Source organism: Trichosurus vulpecula, chromosome 7 (genome assembly GCF_011100635.1).
Source record: "Trichosurus vulpecula isolate mTriVul1 chromosome 7, mTriVul1.pri, whole genome shotgun sequence".
In the NCBI taxonomy this organism is placed as follows: Eukaryota; Metazoa; Chordata; class Mammalia; order Diprotodontia; family Phalangeridae; genus Trichosurus; species Trichosurus vulpecula.
The window spans coordinates 55,657,408-55,684,518 of NC_050579.1; the positions used below are offsets into that span (position 1 = coordinate 55,657,408).

A 27,111-nucleotide genomic window follows, 5' to 3' on the forward strand; every position below is an offset into this window, starting at 1 on the left:
ATGTTCCCCTCTCCCTAGAGGAAACCAACAGTTGTTCAACATTCACACAGCACGATAGTTCATGGCAGCAAATGAAGACAGATTCTCTATCATTAACTCCATTAATATGCCACTTACTCCCTTTTCTTGTTCCTTAATGGAGATGCTTGATGGGATGACCAAACCTCAGGTAGACCAGCAAGCCCTTTGGCCATTTTCCTAACACTAAACAATGTCTTTTATTTTAATAACGGTAGGTTTCCTGATGTTCCATATTAGTGGTCCATTTTCCCAGCCCACTCAAATTTATTGAAAGCCTCACTTTTCCCCAAGCTCCCTACCCTTCCTCCCACCTTTTAAAAAGGCATTAGGAGGAAATCTGGTACCTCCCAGTGTGATTCTGACTCACGAATATTTGCCCAAAAGTAATGGTGCGTGTGATACAGCAGACCTCTTTTCAAGGTCAGGTTCACAAGGCAGAGGCTGAGGAAAAGTTCCCTAAATGAAACCATCTGTTTCCCTGAAGATAATTCGAAATGGAAGAGTTTGCTTACCCCCCCTGCTGACATGAATTTTTGCCTCTCAACTTGTCCCCCGCAGCTGAACTCCACCACCTGAGGCTCCCTCTCAAACTAACTCTTCCAAGGTCCCGGTTGACCAGGCCCCATTCTAGCCAGGCTTTTTCCAGGACTCTCTCAGTGGCCGCAGCCCTGCCCAGTCACTGGAGCTGGAGTTTATTAGAGTATCACTTAAGACACCTCGCTTAGGCTCATCACTTATTCATAAAGCCACAAAGCCCTTGGGGTGGGAAAGCATTGAAGAGGCAGAACACAAAACAAATACAACCTACTCCTGAAGCTCGCAGCAGGGATCTCCAAGCGTCACAACAGATACAGATGCCACCCTTCCAAACACAACCACCCCCAGACTCACCGCCTGAGCTCCGGAGCGCCAGGTCTGACTAGGAGTGAAGCACAGAAACTACGTCATCCCAGTACGCAGCAGATTCCTTCACACAGTCACCCTGAAAAAAATAAAGAAAACTGGGGGAGGGGAAGGGTGGCTCGTGCCCTTTCTGCTCAGTTTCCAAGGGCAGGGCCCAGTGGATGGGAGGAGGCTGTTGGCCATCGCCAAAAGCCAAATCCAGTCCTTTGCCCTCCTTGGATAAGCTCTACCCACACAAAGCAACTTAACTGCACTTCCTGCCCAATGCATCAGACACGATTTTGGTCTCCTGTGGCTTTTATAAAAGTGTAAGGGATGCTTCCTGGCTGATGATGAGAGATGCAGACAAACCACTTAAAGATGAAGATACCCAAAGTGTTCTCTGAGTCACGGAAGAAGCATCTTTGCTCTCTGCAGCTCAGATTCCCGTGATGGAAAATGGCAACATTGACTCCATTCATAGCTTCTCCAAAGGGGCATGGAGAGGCAGTGAAGTTTCATGAGAAGGGATGCATGTTTGGTTTTCCTCCCCCCATCAGCTTTGTTTAGTGTTTCAGAAAGAGCACTGGATTCCGAGCCAGGGGACTTGGGCCTAAATTTCATCTCTAATGCTTACTAGCTTCAGGATAATGAACAAGTAGCCTGGCTTCTCTGAACTCCAATTTCCTCATCTTTAAAATGGAGATAAAACACTCAAACTACCTATCTCACAGAGATACTAGGAAAGTGTTTTGTAAATCTCAAGGAGTATAGAAATGTGAGGTATTGCTGTCTTAGAAATTAATTATTGGGTTTCCCAGCACAGGGGATTGATAGCAGTTAGAAATTTTAGTAATGGTTGATGGGAGAATTTCTCTGCCCCTTCCCATTTTGAATCATAGAACATTAGTGGTAAAAGGAAACTTTGAGATCATCTGGTCCAGCCACTGTATCTTACAGATGAGGAAAGAATAGCCTGGAGACAAAAAATAAATTGCCCCAGGTCATACAGCCCTTACTAGCAGAGCTAGAATTAGGATTCACATTTCCTGAATCCCAAGCTAACGCCAGTCCATCACACCACACTCAGAGACAGGCTAATTTCAGGCATTAGGTAGAAGGATGTGCTTTAGTAAACCATTGAAGATGGGCCAAAGGTAACCAAGTCAAACACAATGCCTTGTGGTGGGCTAGTCCTTAAAAATCTCACTGCCCAGACCTCACTTAGAGCTCTAGTATCGGGAATATGTTAATACCATTGGCACCATCATCATGTGGGCAGGTTGTACTCAAGGAAAGATTTATTTGTTGGGATTTGTTTTGAAGGAAAAAAGCTGTTTATTTGTGTGCAGTTGGACTACTGAGAAGGCAAGGTTACTCAAGAGGAGAGGAAATGGTGGAGGGGGCTCTCCTCCTGTGCATATGAGAAGAATCAAAATATAATCAGAGCATCCAAGAGAAGCAGCTGACCTCCTATTCTCAAGGAAAGATTTATCGAGGAACTAACATCTGCCTGCCTCTTGTTCAGGCTACAGAGCCCTTACCCCAACCCCTCAACATAAGCAGCAGGTGCTGTTTCCCAGCTGCTGCTCAGTACAGGTCCACTTCACTAGCCCTCATCTAGAAGGAGCCAAGAGCACTAAGCTGGTTTCTGACCCTCTCCTAATAAAAGGTGACCTCCCCAGCACTGGGAAACTCATTACCAGCTGGTGGCCTTAAGGCCATCCTTGCCCGGAGCCAGGTAAAAGATGGTAGTAATAATATAGCAGCCGCTACACATCCCTTTTTGACCCCTGGCTTTATTTTTTGGCTGACATCTCAAATATTTCTAATTAGGAAAAAAATGGCAAAGTGTGAAGGCCTTAGGATGCAATGAATGGAGAAGGAGGCTGGGGGGAGCAAGATCTTGCTGAGAGAAGGTAAGCAAAAGAAATAGAAAAACTGAAGCACAAGAGCCAGAGGGAAAGACTGATTTGAAGACAGCTCTGAGTATTTTCCAGAGAAGGAAAAGAACCTATCAGAAAACATTGAGTCTCTGAGTTGGTTTTGCTCTATTCTTTATATTTACTAAAAAAATCAACCTATTTATATTCCTCTAACAAAGACTAGGTTTCTCCTACAGCTTTTATGTTCTAGGTACAAATATCCCTTCACTTAGAAGAAGCCATGAGTGTGAGTCTGGTGTGAGTCTGCCTTAGACCAGGGATAAAGGATGAATCTATGATTAAAAGAGCAGAATGTAAGAGGGGGAAAAAGCTGAACATGTGTGGGAAAGGGCAAGGTGAGGAGGAGGAAGGACCAATTTCAAGGAGATAGTTTTGGTCCTAATTATTACCAAAACACCACTGCACCAAACCTTAAGGTTTAGTCAGATGGCAGCCTCTCAGAAGGACTGGTGTGTCCCCCCAAAGCATAACTGCAGGGAAAGGAGGGACCCATCCAAGCCCCTCTGCTTACCCAAAGGTCCAAGAGAAATAAGGGATAAGTCTTCACAGTAGAGTAAATTCTGCCATGCTTATCTGTTGGTTTCCCTGGTAGGAAAGGGTATCTTGAGGAGAAAATTAAATCATTAGAGACTTAATGATTCAGTAAACTCAGAGTTCAGATTGAGAAAGTAGCAAGTAGGTCAATATTTCCAGGGCTTCAATCTAGACTCAACTTCCCATCTGCAAAATGGGGGAGCAGTCCCTTTACATCTTTATAATGGCTTACTAAGAGAATTCCTCTAGCTTTTTTTCATTTCAAAGCAATCACTCATTCAATCGAGGGACAAGCATTTATTAGACACCTCCTAATGTGCCAGGTTTGGGGGATTCAAAGATGACAGTGAACCTGGCTTGCCCTCAAAGAGCTTACATTCTCCTAGGAAGAGATAGCGTGCATGCAGCTTCTCCATAAGTATAGGCATATACAAATCAGATGCAAGGTTACGGGGAGGAGGGACGGGGTACTAATAGCTGTAGTTGGCACTCAAGCTGAGTCTTGAAGGAAATGAGGAATTGTAAGGGGCAAAGGTGAAGAGGGGGTGCATTCCAGGTGCAGGCCCCTGATGCAAAGATACAAAGATGGGGAATATGGTACCTTATAGGAGTTAGTAGGCTAGCTTAACTGGACTAGAGGATCAGAGAACATCAGAGTCAGATGGAACCTATAAGGCCATCTGGCTCAGCAACCTTGTTTTGCAGATACGAAAACCCAGGGCCAGAGAGGGAAAGGACTTACCCGAGTCACACAGACAGTTAGTGGCCAAGCTAGAACTAGAAGCTGGTTCCTCTGACTCCTAGGTCTTTATCTGTGGTAGGACATAGCCAACAGAAGTCACAATGCTGAAAAGAATAAAATAACACTGACGTTTCTCAGTCAGAGCAGGTGGGGGCGGGGGCGGGGGTGGCAAACGACCTAAAATCTGGACCGATTTCAAGAATTTTTTGTGGGTGCCAGTTCATTCATGTCCCTTTTATTCATTCAGGAAAAGAACTTATTGAGCATTCACTACACTCAAGAATCTGTGATAGGGGATGAGGGGAGATGGGGAGCAGGGACACCCAAGAATGAGACCTGGTCCCACAAGTCTAGTGGGGCAGAGACACTATAGGAATGGCTGTCTTGCAAGGGTAAGAGAGGGACAAAGTGCCAAATTAATTCAGGGGAGGGAGAGGTTGCTTTCCTTTCCTGGTCCCATATGCAATTCTTCTCTCAGGGAGGCTAAAAACATTGGCATCATCTTCAACAAATATTTACTGAGCATCTAATATGCAGAAGTCAGTGTGCTAGGAGGCATGAGGGAGACAAAGCAGTGTACGGTGGTTATCTGAAATAGAGAGCTCGAGTCCAAGGGAGAGTAGGAAGAGATCAGCTCAATTCAAGTTAGCAAATGTGGATTAAGTGCCTACTATGTGCCAGGCACTGAGGTAGAGAGTTTAAGTGACTTGCCCAATGCCACACTGCTAGTAATGCTTGAGGCTAGTGAATTGTCTGGTAGGGATAAGGGCCTGTATGAGGGGGATGGTAGTGTTGATTAGAGAAAAGACAGGTGCAAGGGGTGGAAAAAGGACAAGATTTGGCAACTTGAAATATCTATGGAATTGTAGTCTCTGATATGTAAGAACCCATGTGCCCCTAGAGATAATTGTCAGCCAGTTAGAATATCTTTGGTGCTGAGGGGGTTTGTGCCTAGTTCAAGCTTTTGTTCAGACACACTCATCTCTGTCTCTTAAAGTCCTTCCCTTTCTCTAAAGCCCAAATGAAGTGTCTCCTCCTCCATGAAGCTTGGCTCAGCCCACCCCCCAGGTGAAGTGATATCAGATGTTTGGTACTGCATGGCCTGGACCTCTCCCTTCCACTCGTCTAGGATAGTGGGGGAGAGCACTGGGTATAGAGTCAAAATAACTGGGTTCACACTAGCTGTGTGATTGAGGGCCAGTCGCTTAATTTTCCTGAGCCTCAGTTTCTCATCTATAAAATCAAGATAATGCATGACCGACCCCACGGGGTTGTTATATGGAAAGTATTGAAGCCCTTTAGAAATGTGAGCTATTATCTATCTCTTGTGTAGTTAACTCACTGTCCCATGTATCACAGTTATTTATGTATCTCTCTTTCTCCTATTAGATTATAAGCTCCTTGATAACAGAATCTATTTGTCTATCTGCATTTCTGTCTCTGTATCTAATAGTGAATATAGTAGGCACTTAATAAATGCTTGCTGAATCAGAGAATACTTGAATGAATGGTGGCTGAGCTCTGCTTGCTGGATGAGAGGAAGCATTGCACCTAGAAAGGGACAAGATGGGGCTTTGGTCAAGGCCCTCTCCAGACCATCTGATCCTGGTTTTATTGTTCTCTTGAGATTTAATTAGCTTCTAGGAAAAACCAAAAACAAACTTTGGCTTTTGAAAGGGAGGGAGCCAGTGCCACCTAGAGGTGAATAGGCAGACCTAATGTTCAGGGAGACAGGGAAGAGCGGACCTTGGGGTTCAGAAATGGACACTCCAAGAGCTTTATTCCTGACACCACATCGGTGATTCCACGTTCTAAAACCTAATGGCGGATGATTCTCTTTGGGAAATGGAGCAGAACATCAAGAAAGGCTGGTCAAACCTAAAGCCAGAAATGTCCCAAATCCTGACCTCTCCAAGACTAAGATCACAAAGCTCTAATATAGGGATGTGGATGTGGATGTGGATGGGGATGGGGATGGGGATAGGGATGGAAATGTGGATGGAGATGGAGATGGAGTAAGGTCAATGTCTTTACACCAGGGTGAATTGTGCATCCCCAGACATGATGCATAAGAGATGCATGATCCAAGCATGAAGTATGGGACTGATTTTCCCATAGACAAGTGAGGAGCTCAAAGGAGGTTTAGGAAAGGCATCAGGCAAGAGACCATCTATTCCAACAGAAGGCAACCTCAGAGTTTTGATGCTGTTTTCTACCCACTGTTCAGAAACCTTCTTAGGTAGTCTGAACATCCCTTTTGTGCTTGGCTTATCTAAAGTGAATAATATTAATTTTTTCCAATGTTTTATTGATGTATTTTGTTTTTCTATCACAGTTATTTCTGGATGTACACTCCCCCCCACACACAATTGAATCCTTCTTTGTAAAAAAAACCAAACAGCAGAAACAGTTGAACAATGATCACCAATATAGTGAGGAAGTCTGACAATATATGTAACATTCTGCCCACTAGTGCCCTACCTCTCTGCTGAGAGGAATGAGGTACATTTCCTTATCTGTTCTCCAGAACCACAATTAGCTTTTGCACTTAGTGAAAGTTTGCCTTTATTGCTTAGAACTTTTTCACTTACATTATCATAGTTATGTTTATTGTTCCTGTGATTTTGCTTGAAGAACTCTGCATCCGTTCACATAAATCTTTTCACGATTCTCTGAATTCTTTGTCTTCATCTCTCCTTACTGCACAATACTATTCCATGGCATTCATATAAGTTAGTTAGTTCCTTAGTTGATGGGGACCCACTCTGCAGTTCACCACCCAAAAAATAATTATCAATATTTGGGCATAAACTAGACATTTCTTTCTGTCTTTGAAGGAGAATGAGTATTTGACCAAAAAGGAAAGAAGTATAATATGGTGTAGAGATCACTGACCTTGGAATCAAAAGACCTGAGATTAAAATCCTGCTCTGCTACTTACTTTCTCTGTGACCTTGAGCAAATCATATCCCCTCTCTAGGCTTAGTTTGCTCCTGTGTCAAATGAGGAGTTTGTACCAGGTGATCAAGCTGGTGCATTCCAGCCAGGCATGAACCAGCTCTTGAGGACTCATTGTTAAATTAGAAATTAATAAATCAAAATAAATCAATATCAATAAATCAAATCAGGGCTTGCTTTATTGTTTAGTTGACCATCTAGACTTAAGAAAGTGATGGAGAAAATATGAATAATGCGCATTAAACTTAAATGTGCATTGTGCACACGTGTTACTTTTTGAAGAGCTGGATGTTAAACATTTACCAGTACATCATTGATTCCAGACCTAAAGCCTATGATTTTGTGTTTGCTGCTTTGGCCAGGTGTTTTCTCTGTTCCTGATCCCCGTCTGTGCTGTGCTTCTTTCCAGGAGAGCGTGGATTTGGGAGAAATCATGTTTTCCCTCTGCTACCTGCCCACAGCAGGCCGCCTCACCCTAACGGTAATCAAATGTCGTAACCTCAAAGCAATGGACATCACGGGCTACTCAGGTATGGCCCCTTCTTTTACCTCTCGACCTCGAGGAATCCTTCTGGGGCTGAAAAGATGTTGGGGGAGGAGAGAGAGAAGGGCTACATTGCCATTTCTCTGAGAGGAGGATAAGAAGAGAAGTAAAGGGAGAGAAGTGAAGGAAAGAGGAAACAGGAACCTTTATAGTTTGGGTGAGATCTGTTTAATCACCAGATCAGCAGGAAGGTCATGCACACATTTGCCTTTCCATTCCTAGGCCTGCACAACATCCACTCAGCAAGTAGGAATAGATTCACAGAGAAGTTGTATGTTTTCACTGGAGTTTTCTGCATGTCTCAGACTTAGCCTCAGGAGAGCTGTCTGGGGCAGCGGCAGCACATCCTCCTCCTCTTCGTCCTCCATCCAGCGGGGCAGTTGTAACCCTCTAACCTAGCCCAGGAAGCTCATATCTCTGGAGCAGCTGCAGTGACCACCTCAGAGGGACCTTTTATATCAATTGTGTTTCCCTACCCACAAGGAAGTATTTTGGGACAAGAGATAAGAGTTTTAAAAGGGGGGATTAATTGAGGCTCTAGCTAGCAGAAGGCAGATGAATCCCCCAATCTCTCCCTGAATCAACCTGAACCATCAGTCTTTGCCTTGAAAGTTGAAATGGGGTCATGCTACTGAGAATTCCCCTTGTAGGTTCCCAGCATGGAAGGTAGACATTAGATTACATGGCCTCTGAAATCCTCAACTAGATTCTTCAAAGAAAAACAGGAATATCTTAAGTTTGGGGTCACCAAGTAAGTGCCCAAGAGCCTAGCCACCTTAAACAAGCCCATCCTGGTACTTTAAGCTCAATAGTCAAAGCCCAAACTTGCATGAAACAAAATTTAAGATTTTTTCCCTTGCAGAAAAGTGTGCTTAATATAATCATAGCAGCCATGGAGAAGTAATATCCCAGTTGCCAACATCTATCTGTATCCAGGTACAGCCTGTGGCATTTAGAAAAAGATGAAGTATCAGGCCTTGAAACTGGAAGTTTTTCAGGGGAAGACAACTGAGTGCTTATATATAAATATAAATACACACACACACACACACACATAATCTCTGGATCACACTGAGATTCTGCTCTCAACCTCTAATGCCTTTCTGATAGGCTCACACCTCCAAGGGAGGCTGGCGGCCAAAGTCTGCCCCAGATAGCACCAGCCCAGAAAGACACCTCTAACACCTCTCCTTTCCCCTACTCTTTCCACCACTCTTAAGACATGGAGAGAAGCTCAAAGAACCACTTCTGGAGTGTGAAAAGACTCTTATGCAGCAGCAGCTCTCCTTCCCCTGAAAGATATCTAATGTATATTTCATTTTAATATCAAAATAAGTATGTTCCAGGGATGGAAATTCACTGAGGACTCTTGAAGCTGCAGAGGGAAATAGGGTTTTGCTGCCTAAGTCCCTACACCATCTTCCCTGATGTAATTAAATTGATGTGTTGGAAAGCTAGATTGTGGTAATGCTACTGAAATAGCTGTAAAAAGCTGTTCCAAATCAGAAGGGTTTTTTCTTTTTTTATTGAGTTAAGTTCACTTTTTCCTCCTATACTCACACCTCTTCTCCACTGAGATCTAGGGTCTGGTATTACATTTGGGCTTGATGAAAAAATCCCCTCGTGCCAGGAACTGGAATTTATGGGTGCAGGGTCTGAAAAACGAATGCACAGAATGGTGCTGGGTCCCAGGAGCCTCTGCGGTTGACACTTTTCTTTTTCCTTAAGTCAGGGTTCAAGGTAGTAGAATAAAGTAATAAGAAAGAATACAGTGTTTGGATTCAGAGAACTTGGTTCAAATCTGCCTCTGGCATTTACTAAGTGTTATGGACAGAGCCCAGTCCATCCTGTTCCCCCATTTACTTTGTGGTTTCCTAAGTCAAATCACAGACTGCTCATCTCCGTTAAAGGATTATGATCGGTAGGTATGAGCCATAGCAATGACTGTTGTCATTTTTGTGTGTCATGGGCCCCTTTGAAGGTCTGGTGAAGCCTATGGACCCCTTTGCAGAATGATATTTTTAAATATATATTCTGTCCCATCACTTAGTTTCTGGCTTATTTAAAAGTTTGTGTAAGAGCCTTCTAGACTTTAAATTTCTGCTCTCAGATTATAGTTTCTACTTCTCAGATTCTTTCTGTTCGCTACTGGTGATAGGAGCCCAGTATCCCACTAGAATGATCTTGAGAGATTTCTAATTCTGCCACACATCTATGTTTAGTCAGAAGCATGAATTGTGGGTCTAGTGTGGGCCAGCCGTTCTGGCCTGTGCCTGCTTTGAGACAAAATGTGCCCTGGCTCCCAGGCAAGAGGGTGTCTCAGAACATCAGATGCTCAAAAGCTATTATTACCTGTGAGCTTCCCTCCTGTTTCTTCAGCTGCAGAACATAAATAACAATTATGATGGGGCCTGAGACACCTGTGTTAGGAGGGACAATGGTTGTCGGTTCACTTGGATGCATGGAAAATTTCAGGGTAGAAAGATAACACTGAAGTATCCCTGTTGGGAAGAAGAAAAAGGATGGGGGCAAAAGAAGCAAGAGAAAGGAAAGCTTGGTAAAAAGTAGTCATCTGACCACTCGGTGAGCCTGGAAGCAAGGGTGATTCTGAAGGCAGAGGCCAACCTCTTCACGTGCCTAAGGAATATATCACCCTCATCCTCTCTCTCCCTCAATCCCAGAGAGACCTTGGACATTTCCTCCTGGCTGCCCCACTGCCCTTTAATCAATTGGGAGTAAATTTCAAGAGTAGGGCCTCTACTCCCCCTTTCCAGGCCAAGTGAAAATGTGATTGCTGGGGACAATGGACCCCATAATCTTTCTGTCAGCCAGGGAAGACAGGAGCAGAGTCCTGCTGGTCTCTGTTCGTTTCATTCTGACACATTTATTTCCACTTCTTGGGTTTAAATGGGTTCTATTTTTACCCCCTAATCTAAACTGCTTTGGTTAATGGTCCTGGCAAAATCCCCAGAGAACAGGAATCCAAATAGGTAAAAGAAATAAACTGGCTTTGTTCAGCCTCACCACCTTTCTGAGCCTGAGGCAGTGGGCCTTCAGTCAGCCAAGCATAGGGGCCAACAATTAAGGACTCCTGGTTTCTCCCCTGTATGCCCACGGACAAGTCGCTTGACTGCTTTTGGGCCTGTTTCCCCATTAGTAAAAGCCCATTAAGTTATCTCCCAAGGATGCCAGGGAACTAAAGAGACCATGTGTATTAAGCATTGAATGCTCCTTGGAGGCAGGTGTTCCATCTAAATACAAGGTGGCATTATTATTTTTACCAATCCACTGATACCATCTGACGAGTCACAATAAATCTTTTGTACAGATTCCTTCTTTGTTCAAATATTGTTTCAGGAACACCTGCTTAACAAGTTTCTTTCCCTTTCCTATCCTTCCCTCCCCTTCCCCAATGCCCCATCCCACTTCCACTGTCCTTGCAGATCCCTATGTCAAAGTGTCCCTGCTGTGTGATGGGCGGAGGCTGAAGAAGAAGAAAACCACCATAAAGAAGAATACACTTAATCCAGTCTACAACGAGGCCATTATCTTTGACATTCCACCAGAGAACATGGACCAAGTCAGCCTGCTCATCTCCGTTATGGATTACGATAGGTAGGCACGAGGCCCGTGGGCATTGGCTCTTGTCCTTTTGGTGCATCATGGAAGTCTTTGGAAGCCTATGGATGCCTTTCCAGAATGATATGTTTAAATAAATAAAAAAATATATGTGCTTGATTACCAAAAAATAAAAAAACCCAAAATACATTGAAATATATTTATAGTTTTTTTTTTTAAGTTCACAGAACCTAGATGAAGAACCCCTGTCCTAGAGAGACTTTAAAAGGGAAAGTACTGAACCAGCTCAGGGTTTCTCAGGTTTATGTTTTGGTGCCCTTACTTTCTCGAAGCCCAGATCTGCAACTTCATGGCACCAACATAGCACTCCAAATGTTCCACTCCAAATGTTCACATGGACTATTTGTGTCTGACCTGTGGTTAGAGCCCTCTGAGCCCATATTGCTCTGATCAGCCACAGTCAGACACACTGTTAACCCCAAAATGGTGCTGCCATTTTGGTCCTCCTCAAGAGCACAGGACAGCAACCAGCCAACCTACAGTAATTTGAGACATAGTGATGTTTCTCAAAGAGAGAAGTCAAGTTTCTCTTCCTACTACATCATTTCCATGAGTGTCACCCTCATTCTTTTCATTTCTTAGGCTGGAAACCATGGTGTCCTCTCTGGCTTTTCCTTCTCCTTTATTGCCTGCATTTAACCTTTTTTTAAGTCCAATTTTTTTCCATTTCCAGAGAGCTCCCTGATTCACTCCTGACTTTCCATATCCGCTGCCACCACATAGCCACACCTTTTGTTACCTTGTGCCTGGATCATTGCAACATGTGTCTGAGCAGTCTCCCTGCTTCCAGTCTTTATATGTTCTGATCTGTCCTATACGTTGTACATTATTCCAGTCTAATCTTCCTAAAATATCTCTTTCTTCATATCACCCACCACTACCACCCCAATAGATCCCTATTTCCTACTGCATCAAGCATTTCTCTGCCTGGTTTTCAAAGTCCTTTATCATCTGGCCCTATTTTACCTCCTTAACTGTATTTTTCAGCTCTTCTTCATAGGAACCCTCAGCTCCAATCAGGCATGTCTATATTCACTGTGCCCTTAGTTCCATACTGTTTGCCTATTCCTGAGGTCATTTTCAGTTGTGTCCAACTTTCCATGACCTCCTTTGAGGTTTTAAGAAAACAAAGATCCTGGACTGGTTTACCATTTCCTTCTCCAGTTCATTTTATTGAAGAGGAATGAGCATGACCCTGTAAGGTTGTAGTAAGGTGAAATAAAAGGAAAGTAAGATATAGGAAGGAAAGAGGTAAGATGTAGGAAAAGGAAACTGAGGCAAACCAGCTTAAGTGACTTGCCCAGGGTCATGAAGCTAGTAAATGCCTGAGGCCAGATTTGAACCCAGGAGGATGAGTCTTCCTGACTTCAGGCCCAGTACTCTATCCACCTTTACTACCACCACCTTTAATGGCTAGTTCAAGTCCCATCTTTTTTTTTTAACTTTTCTTCATATCCTCAGCACTTAACATAGTGTCTAGTACATGGTAAATGTTTGTTGATTGGTTTTCTCCAAGAAGTTTTCTATGATTATTCTTTTCAAACTTATCTCTCCCTTCTCTGAATCCTCTTCTAGTTTACCACCTCATTGTTCTCTGTTTCATATGTATTAGTATTGCTTGCTCAATCTATAAACTCCTATAAACTCTAAACTCCTTGGGATCGAGGACTGGATTTTATAGCCCCTCCATAACACCCATTATACTGAATGCTGAACACAAGGTAGGAATTCAAGAAACTGTTGTCACTCAAGTTAAAGAAAAACAAGAAGCCAGGAGGGCACGCTTCACTGAAGTTATTTAATACATATCATTGCGTGTGATAGGTGACCACTAAATATTTGTGGATTCACTGTTTTGTGAATAAATCACTTTAGCTACCAGGTTTATTGCACACACCTCTCTATCCCTGGGACACCCTAGAAGTGGGCTACGAGCCACACTTAAAAACCCGATGAGGTATGGAACGGCCAAGGAGAAAATATTCATGGGAGGTTGATTTACTATATTTTTGAAGTCTCCTCCGAGACACCCAAGCAATACTGATGAAGTAGAAGAACGTATCCCTTCCACATCATGACTTTTTCCCACTGAGATTTCAATATATTATGGGTCAGCATAAGTAATTAAATGGGAACTTGGGGGGAGTTTTGCAGAAGCCCACAGGTGATACGCAAAGGCCAGCAGGTGACATAGAGCCTATGATTAGATAAATACTTAACCCAAATTTTACAGTAAGGTACTGTAAACACCCAATTTAAAAAAAAGAAAAACTTCAGATTTCTTCCCTGGCACGAAGGGAGGGCTAAGAAATTTTATGTGGATTTTCGAGATCACATGCTGTACCCCCTGCCCCCTACAATGTGGAAGGGATAACTGTATTCATGATTCATATTTCCATTCCAGGGCATGGGAGCCCTGAGCCTCAACTTCAAAGAATTCCTAAGAAAGCTCATCAGGTCACCTATGCTCTATCTTTTCTCTCCTTCTCAGAGTGGGTCACAATGAGATCATTGGAGTCTGCCGGGTGGGGATCAGCGCCGAAGGCCTGGGGAGAGACCACTGGAATGAGATGTTGGCCTATCCACGGAAGCCCATTGCACACTGGCATTCTTTGGTGGAGGTAAAGAAATCCTTCAAAGAGGTGGGTGTGGCCCCTCTTGGCCCTTAGATTGCATGGGTTATGCATGGCTCACTTGGCTAGAGAATGGCAATCAGCTTTTCTTTAGGTTCAAGACACTTCCTGGGAAGAGAGGCAGTGGAGGGCCATGTGTTGAGGTGTATGTTTTTCCCCCATTTTCTTTATTGTTTGGTTTCAATTATTTTGTCCTTATGGCTTAAAAATGCAGAGAACAAATAAAGGATATGCTTCCTTGAGATTAAGGTGAAAAATCACCTTGAAAAAGCCATGGAGTAGAGGGGGGTAGGTGGGGAAAGCAATAAACATTTTCACAGCAGAAATATAAGTATGAGCCTGTAATGCTGTAGTGAGGTGACGAGAGAGCACTGAGCTTGGAGTTACAGGATCCTAATCCCAGCCCTACCATTTGCTGCCTGTATGACCCTGGGTCACTTCATCTCTCCAGGCCTCAATTTCCCTATCTGTAACATGGGGGACTGGACTAGATGATCTTGAAGATTCCTTCCAGTTCTAAATCCAATAATCCTGTTATAGTAATCATTGACACCACTTCAGAAATTCCCACTGGGCCTCCCAGTCTCACTTAAGATAGGACTAACATTAAGAGGAGAGACACATGAAGCTGATGATATGATTTTTCTTCTCCGGAAAGGAGACCCTGGATGGATGGGAAGAGGGGTTCTGTTTCCTATCCCTATTCGCAAAGTATTAAGAGAGATCTGATGGCTTTTCAGTAATGATCAATGTCCACCTTGCCTTTGCATTGTGCTTAGGATAAAGGGGGCATGTTTTGTTCCCCCTCAAAAGAAGACCAAACTCTATCATCACCACTACCACCCCTCCAAAACACACACACACACACACACACACACATACACACACACACACACACACACACACACACACACACAAAACTCCTGCACAATTCAATGCCATGAGCTATGTCTCTAAAGGAGGCAGGATAACTGGGAGGGAGAGAAAAGCTACAAGACTTGAATAAGAGGCTAAATCCCACATGGGAAATTCCCACCCCGTAGAGAAGAAGGTCCCTGGGCTCAGTTTAGTCTTTTTGGCAGTTCTACAGCTTTGGGGATCATGAAAAACTCCCTTCACAGAGATTTATTGTTTCTAACAGTCACCAGGGAGAGAAATGGAAGTCAACAAGCAGCATCCCAGAGGAAGCTTCCCTTGTGGATTTTAGGTAGCCCTCAGGCCAAGGCCTTAGGGCCAGGTTCTAATAGTAATGAGTAAGGTGTCTCTCATACTTAGGGGAAAAAAAGAACACTAGGGCCTGAAAAGCAAGAGTCCTGGGCTTTAGTGCTGGCTCTGCCACTAGCTCATTCCATGACTTCGGTTAAGTCTTTTAAACTTGGATTTTCCCCACCTGAGAAATTAAGTGGGTTAGACTAGATTCCTGTCAGATAATCCTCCCTCTACCCATCCATAAAACTCTATTATTCCTCTTCAGGAATGCCTATCCCCTTCTTTATTTACAGGGAGAGACTGAAACCTCCCAATGCCACAAGGCATCAAAGCCTACAACAGAAATGTGGTGGAAGCTAGTCCTCCCCATTTCAAGCAAAGGATGGATGGCCACTTGTCAAGGATGTTGTCTGATAGGGGCGGCACTAGATGGATGACCTCTGAGGTCCTTTCCAATTTTGAGGTTCTGGGATTCTCTCAGATTCATAAAGACTTTGTCTCTCTTCATCTTGGTTAGACTTCAGGTCTGCTAATACTCTGGATTAAATACATGGGATCTGTCAATCCATCAACCCCCTTCCTTCCGCACCCTCAGCCCAATAAAAAAGAAGAAAAAGAAAGCCATGGCAGTGTAATCCTCCCATCTTGTAGCCCTTTCCCTATGCCCTAAGGCTGTTTTCCCATTCCACTCAGTTCAATGGGAGCAGGGCTGACAGCAGAATGGAGAGAGGTCTGCTTTTTTGTTGCATACTGCTTGCTGGGATCAGGAGTGTGCTCTGAGAAAGTGTGAAGGAGGGCTTCCAGGTTTGGAAATAAACAGGGAAGATAGGGAAGGCAGCTGGGGAACTAATCGATTCTCTTTCCCTTTGTAAAGCTTGCCTGATCTTGATTGCCTTTTAGGTTTTCCAAGAGGGAGTAAGGCAGGAGGAACATTCTGGTGCCGGGTTTGCCTGATGTCCCCATATCTATGTTGTCAGTCTTTGCCAGAGCAGTCCTTCCACTGTCCCAAGTCCCCTCCCTGCAGGGAAAACTCTCATCCCACAAACACATCTTCCTTCCTCTTTCCATCCTCCTGTAGGTGCTGTACTCTCTCTCTCAGCAAGGTGTGTGAGACTCTCCCTATCAATATCTCTCACTTAAGCATCAAATGAGGTGGTTGAGGGAAGCTGTGATTCCCCAGCCCCTCCCCCACTCTGGAGATAATTGAAAACAGAGTTGTATATCTGGAATGGTTTAGGAACATCCTCTCCAAGAGCAGTGGGTCTCTCTTTGTTTTGCCACTAAAGAGCTGTGTGAGTCTGGACAAATTGCTGAACCTCTCTGGGCCTCCTGCTCCCTCAACTGTGAAATTAGGGTCCTAAAAAAAATCTTTAAGGTCTCTTACAGGTCCAAACATCTATGATTCTGATAACCGGTATCCCTAGGATAAAGTCAGCCCCGTGAGTAGCTACTCTATGAATCCCAACCCTTCTGTATCCCAGTTGCTGGGGTAGGGTTGTCCAAGGTGCCTTCAAGAACAATGACTTTTGGAGAGGTCAGAGTTTGGTAGTGCTACAGTGGAGAGATTTGACCTCAGAGGCTCTTCCCTTCACGATGAATGAAAAGTAATTAAGCCAAATAATTGAGTTTAAGTTGTATTTCTTTGAGAACTTGGATGCAGGAATTCACACTGGAAAAAAAAAGAAAAGAAAGAAAGAAGAAAAATGATGAAGTGGACCCAAGACCTTGGAAATGAATATTTTATGAGACAATAAAAGGAAAGAAACAGTTTAGGGGAAAGAAAGGAGAATAAATTGATTCCTATCTTATGGGTTTTCATTTTTTCTTTCTCCTCTTATACTCAGCTTCCAAGACCCCTCTCCCACCCTCCCGCCCCCAGGAGCTGTTCCATATATCCTTCCGATTGATAATCATTCCTCTGCCTCAAAAAAAATGCTGAAAAATGTCATACTTCTCAGCAAAGAGGATTTCACTGGTATACATTTGCATAAAATTCCCACCCACACTTCCGCACCTGGTGGTTAGAGGATCTTTGTTTAAAAAAAAAAAACCTACCACCTAAAACGTCAGCTTGGTAGTAATAATCCCTCTGTGTTTCTGCGATCCAAAGCCCTTTGCTGTTGATTATCACCTCCAACACCCTTGGAGACCCAAAAGAGAATCCTTACCTGAGAGCCTAGACCCTGGGTCTGACTCACCCCTCCCTCGCTCCCTCCTGTCCTACTGGGCCCTTTTACAAGAGTGTTAGCTTCTCATGTCGCCTGCTTCTCCATTTGTAAGATGTAGAGAATGATCTCTATTCCCTAGTTGGTGGGAAGATAAATGAGATAGTATCTGAGAAGCATTCTCTATTTATATTGCACCTTTCTTAGAGGAGCTTAGAATGCTGTGATTATATTTTTTTCCTAATGAGAACAGAGGGCACCATCCCCGCTTGCTTGTTTTGAACATAAAATAATGTTGAGGGGGAACAAATTATCTGAAAAAGACATTTTTTTCCCTGCTGAGAATTTTTCATGAATAAAAATTAATTAAATCACAGCCATCCCTCCCTTCTCCTGCAGTAGCTGCCACTGCTGCTGCTGTGGCCACACCACTGTTACCATCTCCTTCCTCCCCTGTTTCCAGCCCTGACGTCTTCTCAGCCACAATAGTGAGTGTCTAGATTGATTGAGTGGCCTCCTTGGGGAAGGCCAAGCTCAGATCATCAGCCAGGGATGGTTGTCCCTGTTGGAGTCTGAGCCACATCAGGACAACAAAAGGCCCCCTGCTCAAATTGTCATAGTCCTACACAATCACCTCAGTGCACGCTGGGGGCTGCTTTCTTCACCATCTCTGAACCTCTAGGAGCATCCTCCCCCAACCAATCATTGACCTTGCCATTGTCCAGGAAATCTCAATCCTTTCTTTGTTGAATCTTAGTTTGAAAAAACAACAAACAGGAAACAGCAAGGGAATCATCTGTCCATCCCCATTAGCCGTAGTTGGACAATTAAACTCAATGTGACTTCTCTTTAACAGTATGGAAGGTACCCCTGTGGCTGTTTCCTCTTGCCTGGTCTATCAATCAAACAGTGTGATTAAGTAGCATTGCTTACCCAGGGAGAGAACAATAATTTCAATATACCTTTCACCAACATTAAAGGCTGTTATAGGAAAAAAAATTAGACATCTTGAAATGTGTTTTAAGTGAGATGGGTAATAGAGTCAATCCTATTTCACCTTTTGGTGAAGCACATGAGTCAGATTTCACAATGGGCACATGGAGCCCTCAGCAACCAGACGATTTATTTATCTAAAATATTTCACCAGGGAAACCCTCGATTGTGATTTCATTCATGTGGATGCTGCAAGCAGAGACTGTCACCTGGAGTTAGGAGTAAGTACCACTGGGGTGGGCCCAACAGGGCTAGGTTTCTTGGTATACTTTCTGCCTTCTTGGCCTACGGTGGCCTCGAGCAGAGATGGTGATGGAGTGGAAGGAGTCCTGGTTTGGGAGTCAGGAAAGCTGGGTTGTAGTCCTGATTTTGTCACTACCTAGCTGCGTGAGCTTGAGGAAGTCACTTATCTTTGCCAGACTCAATTTCCTCATCTGTCAGATGAAGGACTTCAACCACATAACCCCCTTTTCCAGATCCTTCCAGCTCCAAAATGCCCCAAGCATATGATAAAGATAGGACTTTATAAGATTTAGAATCTGGAAATGAGAAGTGAAAGAGTCAATGTTATAGATAAGTCATGGTCCCAAGCTGGTGGTGTCCCACTCCATACTAATCCAATCAGTCTTACCACTTTGTGCTCTCAGGTTATAGGATTAGTGGTTATCACTGACTGTCTACCCAGTGCCTCATTATCACTCTAGAGCTTTGTGCTGGATTGTCCTCATGATACCCAGAGAACTGTGAAAACCTGAGCCTTGCATGACAAGGTCATTGAGTCCACAATCCTGCTCTTCCCTGGACCAAGGGAAAACTCAGTAGTCTCAGTGGCTTTGGGATCTGGGGCGTTAATTTGTGGAGCTTGTCATCCATTCCATGGGTGAGTTCATTTGTCAGTTTTGCTCAGAGATAAGTAGTTCACCTCTTAGGAAGCTTGGCCCTAGTATCTGGAGATGACAGTGTCCAGAGAAAACCACTTATTGTCTCCAGATGAAGAGAAGAGAATGGACAACTGGGTTACTAAGGACCCATCACCCTGAGAAGCTTCTATCTCCCTAGGAGATTCCAGCCTCTCTAGATTTCACCCCTAGGGAATTTTGCTCAAAGAGATAGCCCATAATTCTTGAATCCACCATCATTTTCACTTTCTTGCTGTAGGTATCAAAAAGGTTAAGCCAAGTTAAGATAATCAAGGAACTGCAGGGAAAACAAGAGACCAGTTTAGGAGAGAGGCAGTGTTGTACAATGGAAAGAGTAGAAGATTTAAAGTCAGAGGACCTGGGTTCAAATCTTGATTCTGCTACTCAATGCTTATGTGGTCTCAGGCAAATCGCTTAACCCCTGTGGACCTCGGTATTCTCATCAGTTAAGTTAGAAATTTGGACGAGATGGCTCCTAATTTTCTTTTCACTTCTAAGTCTATGAGGCTGAGTAGGGCTCAGACAAGTCACTTTGGAATTATAAGGGCTCCCAAGCAGATCAGGATTAAGTCATTAAGTCAGATCCTTGACAGTTAGACACTACTGTAACTGTGAGTTGATTTTTAGTTTAAAGGAATGGTTGAATCACATAGAAACCAAAGTCCATCCATCTTCATTCCCACCCCTCAACTTATTACAACCATCATCATGCTCTGCAGAGAGATGAGTCAGCCTTGTGTGTGTGTGTGTGTGTGTGTGTGTGTGTGTGTTGGAGAAATAATGGGGATGGTGGTGGATAGAGATACTAAGGGGGAAAAGCTTGTGGGAGGTAGGGAATGGGGATTAGTTCCTAAAGAGACTAGGGAAGGGGCAGAAAACCTAGAACCACCTCCAGTCAGGGATCTCCTCCCGTGTCTTTTTGCTTCCTGTCCTTAGATTGCCTACAGCCTCCTGGGTTAGGTGTAACTATCCAAAGCAATGTAAATGAAGAATAAGGCAGAAGTGTAGAATCAGACCTCAGAGCAGAGCAATATTAGCTCTTAAGCCGGACTAACAGCTCCCAGACAAATAGCTAATAATTCATGAGTGTGGATTCCTGACGGTAAGGGAACACATCACAGAATGCCTTTTTTGGCCACCTGCATAATCCGATTTTCAGCTTGAAAAATGACTGAGACACTCAGGAATGGCTCAGGCGCAGGACCTCATTAAAACACATGCACACACAAACAAACAATAGAAAATAAGAGAGCTTTAATTACTTTTGCTGTAAGTCTTTTTTTTTTAAATCAGGTATCTGAAAATGGAACAGTAAAGCTGTTTCCTTTACTTCTCTGCATGGCCTGCAGCAAAATTCAGGAAAGCTTATAAAAGCTGGGAAAGGTGAATTCAGTGCATGAGGGCCCAATAACTGCTGGGCATATATTAAAAAAAAAACCAAATCCCTTGACAGTGACCTGCCTCCAGAATTCCTGGTATAAGAATAACAAGACCTTCTTGTTTCTCTCCAGTGGCAGGGCCGAGCTGCAAGCTTTGACAGCCAGGGTTCCTGCCCATCTCCAAAGCCTCCTCCAACACCATGAGATGCATGGCCTTGGAACACCAACAGGACTAAGCGATGTTATTTTTGCCCTTGTTCAACAGTCCAAGTGTGGGGCGTTATCCTGCAGCAGCTGCCAGTCACTCACTCCAGAGTCTTAAATGTTCCTGCCGTAGGTCAAGGCTGAGAAATTTCTTGTGCGGTCAGATTTGTCTTAGTCTTTTCTGTCTCCCAAGGTGACTTTTTCGTTTGTTTATTTGTTGGGTTTTTTGTTGTTGTTGCTTTGTCGTTGTTGTGGTGGTTTTCACTTTTATGGATTTACAATCCAGAAAAAGATGAGGGGCAAAGAAGGAGTAAAGGACAGAGTGCTCCACAGTTTGTCAAATAAAGTCTAGAATAGTAGTGTTTTCTGTGGAGGTGGTGAAGCTTCGAAATTCTGAGCCTCCACCGAGTTCACCCTACCCCTGGAGAAGAAGGAATCTGAGCTGGGCGAGCCCTTTCATTTTCAGAGTTCTCTACCAATGGGGCCATTCTTTTATAGCCAGTATTGGGTTGAACTTGACTCACCCAAACCCTTGGCAGGCTGGTATTTATAAAACCAAGACTCAAACTCAACGTGTTCTCATTTTGAAACTGTAACCAAATTTGAGGGAGTTGTGAGGTTTGTACCAGGGCAGGGATGCCCCCTGAGTTTGCTTTTCCTCGTAAACTGAAATAAGTTACCCCTTCAAGAAAGCAGAAATGTTTTCTTCGAGAAGAGTTTTGCTGAAGCCAAACATGCCGAGTGTTTCCTGGATCTCAGCAGCTAATGGTGACATTTGTTTGCAAACAGGAGCTTTGTTCTCAAAATACCCCTAATTATAAAGAAAGAAAGGCATATATAACATATGTTCAGGAATGATTCGCAGTAATATATAGTTTTCAAATTTCCATGAGATACCAAACAGCTGCTGAAAACATTTAAATGGGCCAAAAGGAAACCCAGATAAAAGGCAAATTTCCAAATAGTAAGTTTTGGAATCTGGGGTACCGCCCTCGTTCATCTTGCCATGGGACCCATATTTTCTCTTGAGGTCAAGTAAGCTAATCTGCTTTGGCAAACTATGGACTTTGGAGACACTTTTCACCTTCAACTTTAGTTCTGTAAATTGCTAAGTACTTTTGTGTTGTTTTCATGTTAATAAATGGGTTTTCTTTAGCTATCTACTTTAGTCCAGATTCAAGGGAAAAGCTGATAATCTTCTGTACCCACATTTATGTTAAGTCTGAGTTAGTGATGGATTTGGAGCCCACAGGTCAGGGCCAGGGGCTCAGCCTCCATCTAAATGGCATTAGTGAATTGCTAGAGGGGAATTTCTGTGCCAGATCAGAACTCACTATTGCAAAACTTGGAAAACCAACGTATTTAGGACTTACCAGGGCTAAGCTAGAGATGCCCTCTATCTGCGGGTGGAAGGTCAAATACATAAACCCATTCACCAACCTTGTGTCTCACTCTTTCTACATGTTACATGCTACTAGAGCAGTAAATCAATAAAGTAAACCCTTGTTTTAAACCGAAATAACAGGTTTCTCTTTTGGAATACCTTTGGGAAGTGTCATCCATTCCTAAGACCACACTAGAAAGTACATGAGCTAAAGGGGGCATTGGAGCATATTGGGGACCTTAAAAGTCACTGTGTCCAACTCCCCTCACTTTATAGATAAGGAAACTGAGGTAAGTGAATGAAGAATTATTCAGCTGAAGAAAATTAGATATAGATAAGCCCAAACTTCAGCTTGCCCCCTAGACTAGGGAGGGGTGGGGCAGGCAGGGAAGGGGCTGTGCACCAGCAAATCAAGGTTCCCCTTTGTAGGTAACCCAAGGTTAATAGTCATAACAAGGAGATGAGTCTGTGGCTGGATGGCTGAGGAAATATTGGTGCTATAACCCAAAGTCATGAGTGGTCAGGGACCAGTTGACTTAAGTTAGTTCTCTACCTCCAGGCTGTAAATCTTGAAGCCAGATGTTTGAATGAATTCACAAATAATCAACATTAGGGCATTACATGTTGCTCAATAATATCTATACCAGGCAGAGATGATGTCCCTTGGTCACATGAGACAATGGATCCAAACCCAACACTTCTGGAAAACACAACTCCTATTGACAATAATCCCCAATGTTCCCTTTGCTCTTGTAGGCAGGTGACAATTGCTGGTGCTAGCCTCAGACCTCTTAGAAAAGGAGTTGAGTTTGGTGTCTTTGGATGAAATATTTCAGTCTTTACCAAGCTCTTTATTTGTTAGTGGACTAGGTAATGCCTATCCTCCACCTTCGTTCCTGTGAACTTGTAAGCAGGCTACGAATAGCTCTGAGGAAGGTTTGGAGAACCAAGCTGTCTGAGAGCCCTGTTCCTTTATTCAAACTAAGGGGCTGAGCCTTGGTGCTGAAGATGCCTCTCTTCCTTCCTCCTCCCCTCCCAAACCCTCCATTGTTAATTAATTACATGATTATTTACAAAATAAATCATCAATCCTTTCTTTGGATTTTTCCACCTGCACCACTATTGAGAGTTTTAGTTCAATTAAGTCTCTGTTTTTTTTCTGGTTATTTCACATACTTAAGGTTTCAAAGGTACTAGATGGACAAGCCCACATACAAGACAAGGGAATCTTTATTTCACAGAAGTTACTACTCAGACCATGTGCAGAAGGTCTGGGGTTTTTTTTCCTATTTTTGGCCCAACACCTGTGCATGCCACAGCTCTCAGATTCACCTGTGTATTGTAAAGTGTCGCTCACAGGAGCACTTCCACTGGGTAGGACCCTGCTGTTTCCTCAGCTGTTCAGCTCAACAAGCAGGCCCCTCCAGATGCCAACCACTCCCTTGAGGAAAAGACTTATGTGATCTGCATCTGTAAGATGTGATACTTTTTCAACTCCAAGAAAGAGGATTCTGTTTTATCTCTCTTTAAAGCAACCTTCAGGAGGGAACATGGAAGTCAATGACAGAGGTTCCCAAATTTATTTGGCCCACCGCCAAAATTACTCAGCACCCCACCCTAGAAAGCTACTTCCTTTAACCGTTTTTTTTTTGAAATTTGCATCATTTTAAAAAAAGTATAATTTTTTTGAATGACACAACTTAAATTTAATAATTTATTGTAAATTCGTGCATTGAAATTTTGATGATGAAATATTGCATCATGTAAATATAGTATTGTAAACAAGTCATTACACACATATATTCCTGCCAAAGAATGCTGGACTTCTCGACAATTTGGGACGCTCTCACCTGCCAACACTCACTTGGTAAGACCTATAGGTGGACTTGACCACTGAGCAGGGCATAACTAACATTTTGTGTGTTTATTTGGAAAATAATGTAATCACTACAACTTTAACTCTGTCACACAACAGATGAAACATGTACAAACAGTTTTTCAAAATTTTCTTATTTCTCTTCTTTCCTTATGCTTCCACCACCTTATTTTTATTCAATGCCCCCCAATTGAACTCGAGGCTACTACTGCCACTCCCCAGATCATTCTAGCACCTCCATGGGGTGGTATCACCCACTTTGGGAACCTATGGCTAGAGGAATGAGGCAGAGTAGAGAGGAGGAGAAAGCAAGAGGGCTCAAACTTCTTTCCACTTGTATCCAGCTTTTAATTAATTTAGCAGTAAGTACACTATGTGGAGAATTGAAGGTAATGTGCATTTGGGTACATTGGCATTCAAATTACAATAAGACGGAGAAGAAATTGAACTAAATAAATCACCCTGCTTGTCTGAAGCAGCAGTTCTCAAAATATAGCCCAGGGACCCATGGGCATCCCCAAGACCCTTTCAGGAGGTCCTTAAGTAGAGATCAAAATGATTTTCTTAATAATGCTAAGATGTTTTAATTTCTAATATGGCAAATATTGATCAATATGACCCACAGAAACAAAAGCTTTTCTAGGGGCTCCTCAATAATTTTTAAGATTTAAGATTGTGAAGAGGTCCTAAAACCAAAGAGTTTGAGAACCACTGATGTGAAGAAACATCTTAATAATAGGACCCATTTATGAAGGTCACAGATCAGCCCAGCAGAGAATTCAGTGAAGTTTTGGCCAAAAACTGATGGAAACAACATAAACTTTGTGGACTAGCAGACACCAGGAGTGAATGAATGGCTGATTTCCCAAATCTAATCAAAAGAGGTAAGCTCCTCCTGGTAAAATCACATTAATCATGACGTAGGTGTTCCAAGTTTTAAGTAAACCTAATAGATAATGATCCTGATCAACAAAATCCATAAATTAAGGGACTCTAAACTGATCGGCCTGTAGATTCACCACAGAAAACTCCTCTGCCTTCAGGGTTTGAATAGATCTTTGATTTCATCAATATTCCCACAATGGAGATAGACAGCAACCCATCCATTCTCAATCACGTCTTCCATTATATCCTCAATAGAGAACCCACTCAGTACACTGCAAGCCTTCCTAGGGCTCTTTTAAGATTTGAGGGGTGGTTCAATTTCTCTAGGGATATGTTAACTCAATCATTGCACCAAGATGGTTCTGGCAAAGCACCAATGGTTATTATATTAATGTCTGCAGACTGTATAGAAACCATCATTCTTAGCTCTATCTCCCTCTGCCCCTTTTTTCTATCACTCCATAGACACTGTAGAAGCAGGAAGAGCAGCCACACAGTAATGAAGGTTAGTGGAAGCCTAGTGAAAATCCATCCCCTGTGGATCAAAGCCTGGCCATAAGCCTCCCTGCACTTAGGCTAGTGCTTGGACAGCAGGCACTCTGTTTCCACAGCCATATTGGGAGCCTTTCTAGTTTAATACGACCTGTGTCAGGGATTGATTTCTGCTGATATAACTTTTAAGACTTCCACATCTACAAGAGATATTAGTCTAGGACTTTAGTGGTGGTCCCATATACATAGATTGATGAATCATCACGTGTATGCACAGCTGCACGGACACACCCTCAACACACCACATAAACGTGGACCCCTGCCCCTCACATACCTTGAAATAAATCCAATTCAATAAATACCTACTACGTTCCAGGCACTATGCCAGGATCTAGGGACACAAAACAGGAAATGAAGAGTATCTTCAAGGAACTTACATTCTACTGAGGGGAATGATGGGGTAGAAACAACATGTATATAGATAAGTAAAATTAGCATGTATATAAATAATACCGGGGGTAGGAGGGGGGATGATAATAGCTGGAGAAATCAGGAAAGACTTCTTATAGAAGATTGCGTTTGAACTGAGAAATTAGGGGAACTTAGGATTTCAAGAGGCGGAGGTTAGGAGGCAGAACATTTCAGATGTAGAGGACAGCCCATGCAAAGTCCCAGAGGTAGGAGATGGAATATCACAGTAATGGCTATACTCATCATGGAAGGAGATCAATGAGACAAAAGACAATGAAATGCACTTCTACTTTAATGGAATATATGTTTTTTAACACTAATAATTTCAGACTTCCCAACTGAATAGTAACACATATTCGTAAATGTAACAATACTTTATATGCATTAGCTCTTTTTGATCACACAACAACCTGATGAAGCAGGTAATGAAGTATTGTCCTTCAGCTGATGCATAATTTTATCAGTAGTGAGTACTCCTTTCCACCATTTTAGATTGTAACCTATCCACTCCTAATCCTGGATGATTCATCTCTATGTCTTAGTATGTATCTTATCATCCCCATTTTGTAGATAATCGAACTGAGACTAATGGAGCATAAGGGACTTACCCAAGATCACACAGCTAGCAAATGACTAAACCAGGACTAGAAATTTGCCCTTCTTGCACCAGCTCTAATGCGCTTTCCACACCAGACCATGATATCTTTTCATTCCACTAAACCGCACTTCTCTATATGTCCTACCTTATCAAGGTTGACTGGTTTCTCAGTGCCAGTTGGGAGTCCCACTGCAATTTAGTGATTCGGTTGTCTTTTATGGTTAAAAACATCCACAGGTACAAGTTGTAGCCCCTGATCTCAGTCATCTTGAAAATGAATGCCATATGGGAACAAACAGATATTGATGGTTTGATGCAAGCCTTCACCATCATTCAGAAATAAAACAATTAGAAGTTTAAGTCTACTAATATGCCATCAACAGTGTTATCTTTGTATAGTCATGTTAACCCATTAAAATGCCTAGCTCAGAGCCTTGCACATAGTGGGTATTCAATAAATGTTTGCTGAATGAATGAATGAAGTGAATTAATTAGAAAGTTTTGTATTTTGAAGGTAGATAGAGCTCCTCTGGTCCAACTCCTTCATTTTATAGACAAGAAAACTGAGGCGCCAAATGAGGAAGTGACTTAGTAGTAAGCAGAGCCAGGATTTGAATCCATCATCTCAATTCTAAA

At 43.0% G+C, this 27,111-nt stretch overlaps 1 protein-coding gene across 4 annotated transcripts in view; it reads left to right on the forward strand.

Annotated features, from left to right (window-relative positions):
- Positions 1 to 20,873, forward strand: part of SYT6 (synaptotagmin 6) — a 55,723-nt gene extending 34,850 nt beyond the window's left edge. The window contains exons 3-6 of one of the 4 annotated variants that reach the window (XM_036767704.1): positions 7,493 to 7,613; positions 11,071 to 11,242; positions 13,758 to 13,908; positions 20,698 to 20,873. In XM_036767704.1, the coding sequence (XP_036623599.1) occupies positions 7,493 to 7,613; positions 11,071 to 11,242; positions 13,758 to 13,908; positions 20,698 to 20,769 (516 nt within the window). In that variant the 3' untranslated portion in view covers positions 20,770 to 20,873. Of the gene's footprint in view, positions 1 to 7,492; positions 7,614 to 11,070; positions 11,243 to 13,757; positions 13,909 to 18,420; positions 18,439 to 20,697 lie in introns of those variants that run through there. The other 3 variants (XM_036767707.1, XM_036767705.1, XM_036767706.1) reach the window with 3 other exon arrangements.
- The last annotated feature ends 6,238 nt before the right edge of the window (positions 20,874 to 27,111 follow it).